At 38.3% G+C, this 12,566-nt stretch overlaps 1 protein-coding gene across 3 annotated transcripts in view; it reads right to left on the bottom strand.

Annotated features, from left to right (window-relative positions):
• The window catches only part of CNTNAP5 (contactin associated protein family member 5), a 982,292-nt gene that overhangs the window by 548,264 nt on the left and 421,462 nt on the right, over positions 1–12,566 (bottom strand). For all 3 annotated transcript variants that reach the window (XM_081576090.1, XM_081576091.1, XM_081576092.1), the window contains one exon: positions 19–166. In XM_081576090.1, coding sequence (XP_081432216.1) covers positions 19–166 — 148 coding nt within the window. The remainder of the gene's footprint in view (positions 1–18; positions 167–12,566) is intronic.

The following is a 12,566-nucleotide window of genomic DNA, read 5'->3' as shown; positions in this document are numbered from 1 at the left end:
ATTTGTGTGGGTACTTACTGTAGGAGCATCCGTAGACTTCAACCCTCATGCCAATCTTTCCACTTGGATTCCACTCCAGGGGGACAAAGCGAATGAACCGGGCTCTCACAGAATGCAGTAACTTGTGGTGCATCACACTGTCAGCATTCATGTTTCCTGCAAATGTCTGTGGGAACAAATGAAAGCCAGGTGAGGTCTGTGACACCATGGCAGCACTGTCACCTGAGCTTAAGGACCGTGAATGGAAATCCAGCCATGACATTCCATCAAGTCTTGCAAAGAAAATCCTCAGTGTCTCAGATCTTCCAAATGAAATCTGATTCTGGTGAAAATTCTGCATTATGTGTTATATATATATTTAGAGCTGCTGTACATTATTCTTTAAAAAACTCCCTCCCTCAAATTTTATAAGTAAGTCAATCCTAGTAAGTCACAAGGCATGACACATAAAAGCCTTAGTAAGTAAATAACACAATGAAGTTCTGATATTCCTAACACTGATAATTACTGTGGTGTGGAAGATAACTGAAAAATCTCTTCATGGAACGAAAGACTTTTATAGAAGCAATTGTTACCATTAATTGAAGCCAGTCACTAAGCAAAGACTTTTTCATGATCATTTTTACTATTTCATAGATTAAAAAGAAATCTGAAGCTTAGAGAGAGAGAAAAGAGGATGAAAAATATCTTCAAATCATCTAATTGTTTAGTAATTAGTCTATGATTCAATTTCAAAGTTGTCCCATTCCAAAGCATATGGCTTTTCTACAGCCACTCACTTTTCAACTATTCCATTGTCAATTGCTCCACGAGGGAGAACAGGAGTCTCTGGTTTTTATGTAATTTATATTCATACTTCCTTGTGAAGGTAAAGCAAAGGAACACACAGCATGCAAGATATTTGGTACACTAAAATTATGCCTCCTAGCCTTCATTTGGATAAACGATTTCTGGGGTAGAAATTTTCTACAAATGGAATCTGAAGTCTCCTACCTAATCTTTTTTCCCTACTGGGGTAAAACATGTATAACATAAAATTTGCCATTTTAACCATTTTAAAGTGTATATTTTAGTGGCATACAATCACATTATTATGCAACCATCACCTCTATCTATCCGCAGAGCTTTCTTATCATCCCTATTTTACCTAATCTTCAAGGTAGGATATCAGGTAACACACTGATTAGTTTGCTTCATTATGAATCATTACCAATCTTCTTTTCCAACTCAATTATTCAAGGGTAAAGCCTTTATGCTAATGTTCTGTCAACACCAACCAACCCATTGGTTTCTCAAATGGCCAAAGAGAATACCAAGTAAAAGGATTTTATGTATGTAATGGAATCCATTTCAATGATTCAAATCTTAACTTTGATTGTATTCTCATAACATCTGTGAATCTAGGGTAATTTGAACAATCTGACATTCCTGCTGTACACAAAACACCCACTGGCTAATAACTCTGACATTAGAAAATTAATATAGTCACTATTTCATATCACAAAGTGGCTTATGAAGAATAGAGAAGCTTACGTTCTACTTTGCAGCAAAACTCTGATGCAAGAGAATGATTTGGGGAGGGGAATTCCTTGAGATTCAAATCTAACTTTCTTCTCCACAGGTTTGTCAAAGATATGGTTATTGTCTCAATCCAGAAAAAAAAATGATTCTATTCAGCAGGCTTATCTTCCACATGTCCCGTTCCAACTCTAGCAGCTGATGCAGCTATAAAACCTCTTCAACATTTGCCCACCTAGGAAAGACTTTTCCCTGCAGAATGTAGTTCTTTTCAAAATTTACTTCTTTGATACATGAATTTGGGAGGTGGTTAAAGATTCTGGTGGTTTTTCACTCTTGGATGCATTGAACATATTTCATGTTTTTCTATAACTAAACTTGGGAGACTTCAATTCATTTCTCTGGATTCTGTTAATTGTGTTTCCTACAACCCACTCCCCAAGCATGTAGAGGCTCTGTATTTTCAACATCCCATATAGAAACTGAATTTTAAACAGGACTTTATTCACACTGAGGGTGATGGGGGAATCCTCTCCTATGTTTTAAGTGATTTATAGACTGAATATATTTTAAGCTTATATTGAAATCCTGGTTGTAAAATTCTAGATAAAAGGTTTATTTGGGGAGCTTGGAATCCTCAGGTGCCATGTGTTCTGAAGAGGGAATCCTGAATTCTCATCCAAATGGTCAGCATCATGGCATCATTGTGTAACATTGGACAAACAATCTATTCTTTCTGACCCTCACTCTCTTGTGATATTGAGATCTCAACATCTCAACACCTCAAGGTTTCCTACTATTCTTGAGTCATATTATTTGCAGTTTCATAGTCCCATGAATACACATCTGAACAGACCCAAGGTCACAAAGTTTTGAGATTTCAAAGTATGCCATGCATGATCCCAGAGTCGTCCTAGAGCTAGCAGCCTAAACACTTAGATAGAAGCAGATTGAATCTAAAGGAAGCTGCAACCAAATGTTCACCAAGTTCACCAGTTCATCTTCCTACAAGGTCAAAGACATTCATTACTTGGTGCAATACAAGAAGTTGTAGGCTGAAAAGCAAAGAATCTTATTCTCCAGGTGCTTGAATTCCAAGGTCCTACTAAGATGCTTTAAAAATACCACTCTCTCAATGCCAGCTCAGTTGCTGAAAATAGCAACTGAACAACAATGGAATGACAGATGACTTCTCCCAGGAAACAATGGAGACCAACAAATGCTATAAGTATGAAACTCTCAACCTCACACTCTATATCCAGCAAAAATAACTTTCAAATCTGAAGGAAAAATAACACAATTTCATTTAAACAAAAGCTGTGACAATGTATTACTTACAGATCTCCACTGTTAAGAATTGTTAAATAAGTTCTATACTCTAAAGAAACTGATTCCAGGTGAAACATTCAGTGCACAAGAAGAGATGGAGAATAAACAAAGTGGTAAATAGGTGGCTAAATATAAGACTATTTGTATTTCTTAAACATTTTAAAAGTCAATACTCAGTTTAAAGGAAAAATAATGATATACTGTGATGTTGATTGCAAATGTAGAAGTGAACATGTGTCAATAAAACCACAAAGGATGGCATGTGTAATGCAAGCTAAAGAGAATTACACTGTTGCAAGGCCATAAGATAATATATAAAATGGTATGCCAACTCGAAGTAAATTTAAATAAGCCAAGAATGCTTTAAAATAAACCAAAGAGGTATAGTCACAAAGCCAATATAAAAGAAGAAGAAATACTAAAATACGATAACAACAATAGTGGAAGTACCAATGCTCATTTAATGTGATGTAAGATAAGAAATGAGAAATGAATAAATACAGAGGAGAAAAATTAAAAGAATTTCAAGATAGTGAACTTATAACTTTCCCAGTGGATAATTACATTAAAAGAAACCTGAGTAAAACCTCAGTTAAAGGCACTAAATTGTCAGGCTAGATGAAAAAGTAAGGCTTATTGATATACTTTTTGTATAATACTCTTTTTAAAATAAAGACATTGACAAGATAAAAGTAAAATGAAGGGAAAAGACATTTCATGCAAATAATAGGCACAATAAGCCTGGATTTTCTCTGTTAATATCAGACATTGTATGCTGTATTACAAGATAGGAGAGAGTTTCAAAATTATAAAAGGTCAATTCATCATGAAGACAAAAACACCTAAACGCACATGCACCTACAACAGAGATTAAAAAAATAGTCAGTGGGAATATAAGATATAACAATATTATCAGAGAACTTGATTAATTAATGTTCATGGAATACTTCACTGAACACTGATTATATATTGTTTTTAAATGTGTGTGGAACATTGACTAAGAGACACTATATCCTATTTGACAAGCCCTGAAGAAACCGTAGTTTGTTTTCTGAACACAATTAAATTAATTTAAGAATTGTTAATAATAAATTATCTAGAAAACTTTCAAATATTTAGATGTTTACAAACACACTTTCAAGTAATCCTTAGGTCAACAAGAAACCACAATGGAAGTTAGAAAACAATGGAAATTGAATAATGATAGAAATACTGTATCAAAATTTGTGCTTCTAATGAAAGGAATCCTCAGAAGATAATTCATGGCTTTAAAGATTTTTTAAAAGATATAATAAGAAAGATTTAAAATTTAAAATCTAAGCTCCTACTCTAAGAAGATAGAAAAAGAGTAGATTGAACTCTGAAGAGTGTTAGATTGGAATACTACTAATCCATAAAAGCAGTCAGCTTTTGTAAAGGGCACATACTCTTTGATCCTGTGCATATGAAGTTCCAGGGGATGCAAAACTAAGCTCTGATGATAGAAATCAGAACAGAAATGTTCTTAATGACGACAAGCAGAAAAGGCACAACAGCATTCATCACAATCTGATCATAACATCTTTGTAAGGTAGGAAATCTGTATTATCTTATTTTAAAGATGAGAAAACTTAGTTTGGGAGAGAATTTAAGTAGAATCATAAATCATAAGAGAGTATCAAATTGAGACTGGATTATAAAGATTTTAACTAAAGCCCAATGACCCTCTTATTGCATTCCAAATAACATCCTCTTATGTCATGTTTCTGAAACCAAAAAATCACTTGGCCCTCTGTATATTTTACTTTACCTCACTCTGTTTATCATCAGGAAGGTTTTAGCCAGTTTCATCACTGAAGGAGGCACCCTGGCATACACACACCCACCTACACACACACATTTAACTTTTCTGAATTTGCAACACATCTTACAATTGTGCAGCCAATAACTATAGTGTCTCCACCTTACCAGAAAACTCCAGAAATCAGAGAAGCTAATTCTGAACAGTAACACGTATATTACTTGTCAGGGGTCTGTTTTGTTCTCACTACACCACAAGTGGTATTATACTTAGTTTGGGTCCAGGTTTTACACTGTTGTCACCATATATATGTTATCATTACTATCTTAAGAAATCATACATATGGTTCATGATAAAGCTGGTCATTGATTTTGTTCCTTCGCAGGAATGCAATGCTAACATTGGTCTTTCTGTCTCTCTTCCTACTCCTAGAGTCAAAGGAGCTTGATCAGAGTTGTTAGGTCACTATGTGCTTATAAAAGAAAACAAGCACACAGAGTGGGCTCACGATGCGGGATGGGGGTGAGCTCTTCATTCCGAGCAGGTAGAAGGATCCACAGATAATTCAAGGGAAAGAGGTAGAGTAAGCTTTCAGCCACTTCAGATACCCATTCCTTGACATTAAACAACATTTTGGTTGACAAATGGAAGATCCTGGTGTCATAATGAAGGTGTGGATGCTATTTTCCTGCCTTATTAGGTAGCTAATGGAGGGGGCATAAATGGTGAGGCTAAGGGGGACTCCAGCCAGCATTTATCAGTGGAGAGTGGACCCGTCTGGGTTGGCTGCCATTGGAACATCTCATTTGGAGGCAAAGAATACACCAGGTTGAGTGAATACACTATACTGACAGCTCTGACTGGCAGCTGGATTGCAAGCAGCCAGGTGCCACAGGGAAGATGTTGTTATTTTGCCTGACTGCAGTCTAGGCAAGAAGTAACAGGTACAAGCCCCAAATTCTGCCTCAGTAACCTTGAGAGAAAATATCGGGATTTCTCAGGGGGATTTCTTATTTCAAGTCGTGTGTCCTGCCAAATATATCACTCTGCCCCAGGGTCAGGATTAAGAGAAGTGGTAAAAAGGCAAAGAAAGGGCATGAGTTTTGGGTGCTAATCTTAACAAATTCTGAGATTCACTCTGTTGTCCCTGGCAAGGCTCTTAGACTATAACTGCCTTGGAAATAACAGGTTGCATGTTATTTTAAACTGGAGTGTTGTAGCTCAGTGTATGAAATGTGTTTTGTTTAATTTGTATTGCAGTATAGTTGATTTACAATGTTGTGTTAGTTTGAGATGTACAGCAAAGTGATTCAGTTATACATATATATCTATTATTTTTTCCCTTAAAGGTTATTACGAAAGGTTGAGTAGAGTTCCCTGTGCTATACAGAAGGTCCTTGTTGGTTATCTATTTTATATATGCTCTTGGTTGCCCAGTCATGTCCAACTCTTTACTACTCCATGGACTGTAGTCTTCCAGGCTCCGCTGTCCATGGAATTCTCCAGGCAAGAATACTGGAGTGGATTACCATTCCCCTCTTCACGGGATCTTCCTGACCCAGTGATTAAACCTGGATCTCCTGTATTTCAGGCAGATTCTTTACCATTTGAGCCACCATAATAGTGTGTATATCCCCTTCATGGATCACTGCCTTGTCGTGGTGATGGGGCCTGCGTAACTCAGTGAAGCTATGAGCCATGCCATGCAGGGCCACCCAAGATTGACAGGTCATAATGGAGAGTTCTGACAAAATGTGATCCACTGGAGGAGGGAATGGCAAATCACCCCAGTATGTTTCCTCTGAGAACCCCATGAACTGTATAAAAAGGCAAAGAGAAATGACACTGAAAGATGAGTCTTCCAGGTCAGAAGGTGCCCAAAATGCTGCTGGGGAAGAGCAGAGATTCTACTAATAGCTCCAGGAAGAATGAAGAGGCTGGACCAAAGCAGAAACAATGTTCAACTGTGGATATGTCTGGTGATTAAAGCAAAATCCAATGCTATAAAGAACCAGTACTGCATAGGAACCTAGAATGTTAGGTCCATGAATCAAGGTAAATTGGACATGGTCAAGCAAGAGATGGCAAGAGTAAACATTGACATCTTAGCAATCAGTGAACTAAAATAGACGAGAATGGGTGAATAGAATTCAGATTACCATATTATCTACTACTGTGGGCAAGAATACCATAACAGAAATGGAGTAGCCCTCATAATCAACAAGAGTCTGAAAATGCAGTACTTGGGTGAAACCTCAAAAACAACAAAAATGATCTTGCTTCATTTCCAAGTCAAACCATTCAACACTACAGTAATTCAAATCTATGTCCCAACCACTAATGCCAAAGAAACTGAAGATGATCCGTTTATGAAGATATAGAAGACCTCCTAGAACTAACACCAAAAAAATGATGTTCTGTTTATCACAGAAGATTAGAATGCAAAAGTAGGAAGTCAAGAGATACCTGGAGTAACAGGCAAGTTTGGCCTTGAAGTACAAAATGAAGCAAGGCAAGGTCTAACAGAATTTTGCCAAGAGAATGCACTGGTCATAGCAAACACCCCTTTTCAACAACACAAGAGATGACTTTTACACATGAACATCACCAAATGGTCAATACTGAAATCAGATTGACTACATTTTTTTGCAGCCAAAGATGGAGAAGCAACATACAGTCAGAAAAAAATAAGACCTGGAACTGATTGTGGCTCAGTTCATCAGCTTCTCATAGCAAAATTCAGGCTTGAACTAAAGAAAGGGGAAAACCACTAGGCCAGTCAGGTATGACTTACATCAAATTCCCTATGATTATACAGTGGAGGTAACAAACAGATTCAAGGGATTAGACCTAGTAAACAGAGTGCCTGAAGAACTATGTATGGACAGAGGTTCACAATATTGTACAGGAGGCAGCAAACAAAACCATCCTAAAGAAAAATAAAAGCAAGAAGGCAAAGTGGTTGTCTGAGAAGACTTTATAAACAGCTGAAGAAGGAAGAGAAGCAAAAAACATGGGAGAAACGGAAAGTTACACTCAACTAAATGCAGAGTTCCCGAGAATAGCAAGGCGAGACAAGAAGGCCTTCTTCAATGAACAATGCAAGGAATGGCTGTTTATTGTCACCCTGTTTATTTAACTTAAATGTAGAGCACATCATGCCAGATGCCAGGCTGAAAGAGTTACAAGCTGAAATGAGTATTGCTGGGAGAAATATCAGAAATAAGGAACTAAAGATCCTCTTGATGAGGGTGAAGGAGAAGAGTGAAAAAGCCAACTTAAAACTCAATAAAGATCATAGCACCCAGCCCCAACACTTCAGGGCAAAATAGAAGGGGAAACAATGGAAACAGTGACAGACTTTTTTTCTTGGGCTCCAAAATCACTGTGGAGGGTGACTGCAGCCATGAAAGTTAAAGATACTTGCTCCTTGGAAGAAAAGCTATGGCAAAACTAGACCGTGCAATAAAAATCAAAGACCCTGACAAAGGTCCATATAGTCAAAGCCCTGTTTTTTCCAGTAGTCATGTACAGATGTGAGAGTTGGACAATAAAAAAGGCTGAACATTGAAGAACTGATGCCTTTGAACTTGGGTACTGGAGAAGACTCTTGAGAGTCCCTCGGACAGCAAGGAGTTCAAACGAGTCAATCCTAAAGGAAATCAACCCTGAATATTCATTGGAAGAACTATTGCTGAAGCTGAGGCTCCAATACTGTGGCCACTTGTTGCAAAGAATGGACTCATTGGAAAAGACCCTGATGCTGGGAAAGATTGAAGGCAGAAGGAGAAGAGGCAACAGAGGATGAGATGCTTGGATGGCATCACCGATTCAATGGACATGAACTTGGGAAAATTCATGGAGGTGGTGAAGGACAGGGAAGCTTGGCATCCTGCCATCCATGGAGTCACGAAGAGTTGGACAAAATTTGGAGACTGAATAACAGTGTGTACATGGTAATCCCAAATCCTAATTTATCCCTCCTCCCCTTTTCTGCTTTGGAAATCATATATTTGTATTCTATATCTGTTTCTATTTTTTAAATAAGTTTATTTGTATCATTTTTAAAAGTTCCACATATAAACAATACCATATGATATTTGTCTTTAGCTCTCTCTTCACTATTTACCCTAGCCAAGACATGAAAGCAACCCAATTGTCCATTGATGAATGAATGGATAAATAAAATGTGGTGTGTGTGTGTGTGTGTGTGTGTGTGCGTGTGTTTGAGTCACTAAATCTTGTCCATGTTCTTCACTGTCTTCTGGAGTTTTCTCAGACTCATGTCCATTGAGTAGGTGATGCTATCTAACCTCATCTAATCTCATCCTCTGCAATGGCTTTCTCCTTTTGCCTTCAATCTTTCCCACTATCAGGATCTTTTCCAATGAATCAGCTCTTCATATCAGGTGGCCAAAGTATTGGAGCTTCAGCTTCAGCGTTAGTCCTTCCAATGAATATATATATATATGTGTGTGTGTGTGTGTGTGTGTGTGTGTGTGTGTATATATATATATTTATATATATATTTATATTTATTTATTTATGGACATTTTTGTTGTTGTTTTAGTTGCTAAGTCATGTCCAACTCTTTTGTGACCCATGGACTATAGCCCAGCAGGCTTCTCTGCCCATGGGATTTCCCAGGCAAGAATACTGGAGTAGGTTGCCAATTATTTCTCCACAGGATCTTCCCAATCCAGGCATTGAACTTGTGTCTCCTGCATTACTACTTGGATTCTTTATCATTAAGCTACCAGGGAAGCCCAATGGAATATTACTCAGCCATAAAAAATGAAATAATGCCATCTGCAGCAAAATGAACAGACCTAGAGATCATCATACTAAGTGAAGTAGCTCCCGGTATTTCTTAAAAGCACATTAAACAACATTCACTAATCCAAACCAAAAATGTGTAGTTGTTTCAAAATCAATGAACTGCACATAGCCTGACATCATTCACATTGAGTTGCTGAATGACTGAGTGAATGAACAAAGGGTCATAATGTTTATCAATCTTGGTTTTCCTATCAGGAAAAGCATTAAAATAAAATCTCCAGGGCTGCAAGTCTTACATCAAATATCATTGCAAATGATATAGCACACAGTAGACTCTCACCAATGCAAGCCATACTCTTAAAGAGAGAGACAGAAAGAGAGAGAAAGACAGATTTCAATAGCTGAGTCTTGGGTACAAATATCACTCTGTAAGGCTATATTTTGAAGCAATGACTTATTAATATCCTCCAGTCCCACATAAGGCATTTGTCAACCATACTTAAAATTTCTGAATGACATTCAAAGGCTCTCCGCACAAAAGAGTGGAAACGTAAACTAAGGACTAGCAGCCCAGAACTAATTAGGAAATCAGCTTTTGGCATTTAATAAGATATATTTAATAAGGCAGGGTGTAATTAACATGCAAACCACAGAGTTATAGCTAAGATGGATAAACCCACTCAGGCTTACATGTTCTAAACTACTATTCAGGAGTTCTTGTTGAATTTATTTCCGATAGGCCGAGAGGAAAGTGAGAGGAAGGTGTTAGGTGTTGACCACTGTTGGCTCACAGAGATTCTGAAATGATACACTTTAAAGAGTTAAAAAGGATAATTAAACCGTTGGAATTTTTTTCTAACTTGTTTGCAGTACATTGCCCATTATGTGTCTATGTCGTATGCGTGCATACTGAGTCACTTTAGCAATGTCCAGCTCTTTGCAACCCTATGGACTGTAGCACCCCAGGCTCATCTGTCCATGGGATTCTCCAGGCAAGAATATTGGAGTGGATTGCCATGCCCTCCTCCAGGGGATCTTCCCAACCCAGGGATCAAACCCATGTCTCTATGTCTCCTGCATTGGCAGGCAGGTTCTTTACCACTAATGCCATCTGGGAAGACTCTATGTGATATATCTACCTGTAATTTTATAGAAGCAGTTATTTAAAGAAATTAGGACCACTCAGCTGGCCCTTGACCTGTATATGAGAGTGGTTCCATTTGAGATGCTGGAGACAGTCTTGATCTTGATCTGGGTAGTGGTTAGAGGGTGTATGTAAATATTTATATTGGTCCAGGTGTACCCTCTAAATTCACTTCATATATAGCAAATGCACTTTAGTTTTTAAAGGTATATCTATTTTTTCAAATAGGAGATGCAGGTTTGATCCCTGAGTGGGGAAGATCAACTGGAGGAGGAAATGGCAACCTACTGTAGTATTCTTGCCTGGAAAATCCCACGGACAGAGGAGACTAGTGTGTGGGAAGTGACATGGATCAGTCATCCTCCCAACTATTCAGATCAAGCTAGAAAGGTGGGACCACTCTCCACTCCTTTTTTTTTTTTTTACACTGTCTATTGCCATTTACTGAAGTCTTGAAGATTTACAATGTGTTGAATAACACACTAACTCTATACCCCATTTCTTCACCATTCTCCTAGTGTGATGAACCAGGGTGATCCTCTGTAATCTGTATTAAAACTATTTCATCAGTAACTCAAGCACAAACAGAGTTTACTAAATTTCAAGAGTTACAAGCACTAGGAAAGGGCATTGGTAAAGCTATTAAAAAAAAAAAAAAAAAAATTGAGGACTTCCCAGGTGGCGCTAGTGGTAACAAACCTGTCTGCCAGTGCAGGAGACATAAGAAATGCGGCTTCTATCCCTGGGTCAGGAAGATCCTCCAAAGGAGGGCATGGCAAATGACTCTAGTATTCTTGCCTAGAGAATCCTATGGACAGAGGAGCCTGGTGAGCTACAGTCCATGGAGTTGCAAAGAGTTGGACATGACTGAAGCAACTGAGCATGTAGCAGCAGCAATGGTGGTCCAGTGGTTGAGAATCTGATTGCCAATTCAGGGGACACAGGTTCGATCCCTGGTACAGAAAGATTCCACACGTCACAGGAAAACTAAGTCTGTGAGCCGCAACTACTGAGCCCACGCACCACAGCTGCTGAAGCCGGCACAAGGGAAACCATCACAATGAGAAGCCAGCACACTGCAACCGGAGTAGCCCCACTCTTCACAACTAGACAGAGCCCACGTGCAGCAATGAAGACTCAGCACAGCCAAAGGGAAAAAAAAAAAGAAGTTAAAGGACTTTCTAATCACCATTGGCTTAGGCTTTAACAAGTAAGCTTCATTGATTTGAAGGAAGTTTCTGAATTAAGTTGATCAAAACTCATCCTAGACCAATAGAAACATTATGTACACAATTAGCTACCATCTTCTCCATGACAATGTTTGTGTCTGGGTCATATTTTACTAGAAAATAAAATACAACCAACCAATAATGTAGAAATTATGTCTATCGCCTCACAGCTCAATAGAAATGTGGCTTTACTGTCTACTGGCTTGGAAGATCCAGAGTGCTAATTATTCTTGAGGATAATACGAATGTAAAGGTATTTGTTTTAAAAAAAATGAGTATATGCTGATGACACCAAAGTCCTCCATTGCCACTGCTGTATTTGTTCAGAGTTCTGGTTTTTGTGTGACTTCTGCTGTGTTACATATAAAGGGTACCAAAGCGACTGCTGAGATATGTCATGTATTTATGTTTCCACCTCTGTGTTGAGAGCTGTAACACCAACACATATGGCAGCTTGACCATATGACGCATGCCTGGAAAGACTGAAATACCCACTTAGCAAAATTAGACTTTTCACACTCCACTAAAACAAAGAGAAACAATGCCTTTGCCCTTCTTCAATTTCTGGAAAAGAAATCCAAAGTTTTCTGGACTTCCTTCTCTGTGAAATAGGGGAACGTCAGAGTTGACAGGAGGACTTGGCCTGTCACAGGACCTGGCATTAAGGAGAGACATGGCAGCAAGGGCGGGAGCCAAAGCAAGAAAGGGATTAACTGGAGTGTCCAGGGTAAAGTTGCAGAGTGAAGGAAAAAGTGAAAAACAAAGGCTGGCAGCCAGTCAACCCTAA

The sequence above is a fragment of the Giraffa tippelskirchi genome, chromosome 3, assembly GCF_054371585.1.
Source record: "Giraffa tippelskirchi isolate mGirTip1 chromosome 3, T2T-mGirTip1v1.2.pri, whole genome shotgun sequence".
In the NCBI taxonomy this organism is placed as follows: Eukaryota; Metazoa; Chordata; class Mammalia; order Artiodactyla; family Giraffidae; genus Giraffa; species Giraffa tippelskirchi.
Note: the sequence above shows the minus strand (reverse complement) of the source record. Positions and strands in the feature narration are given on the sequence as shown.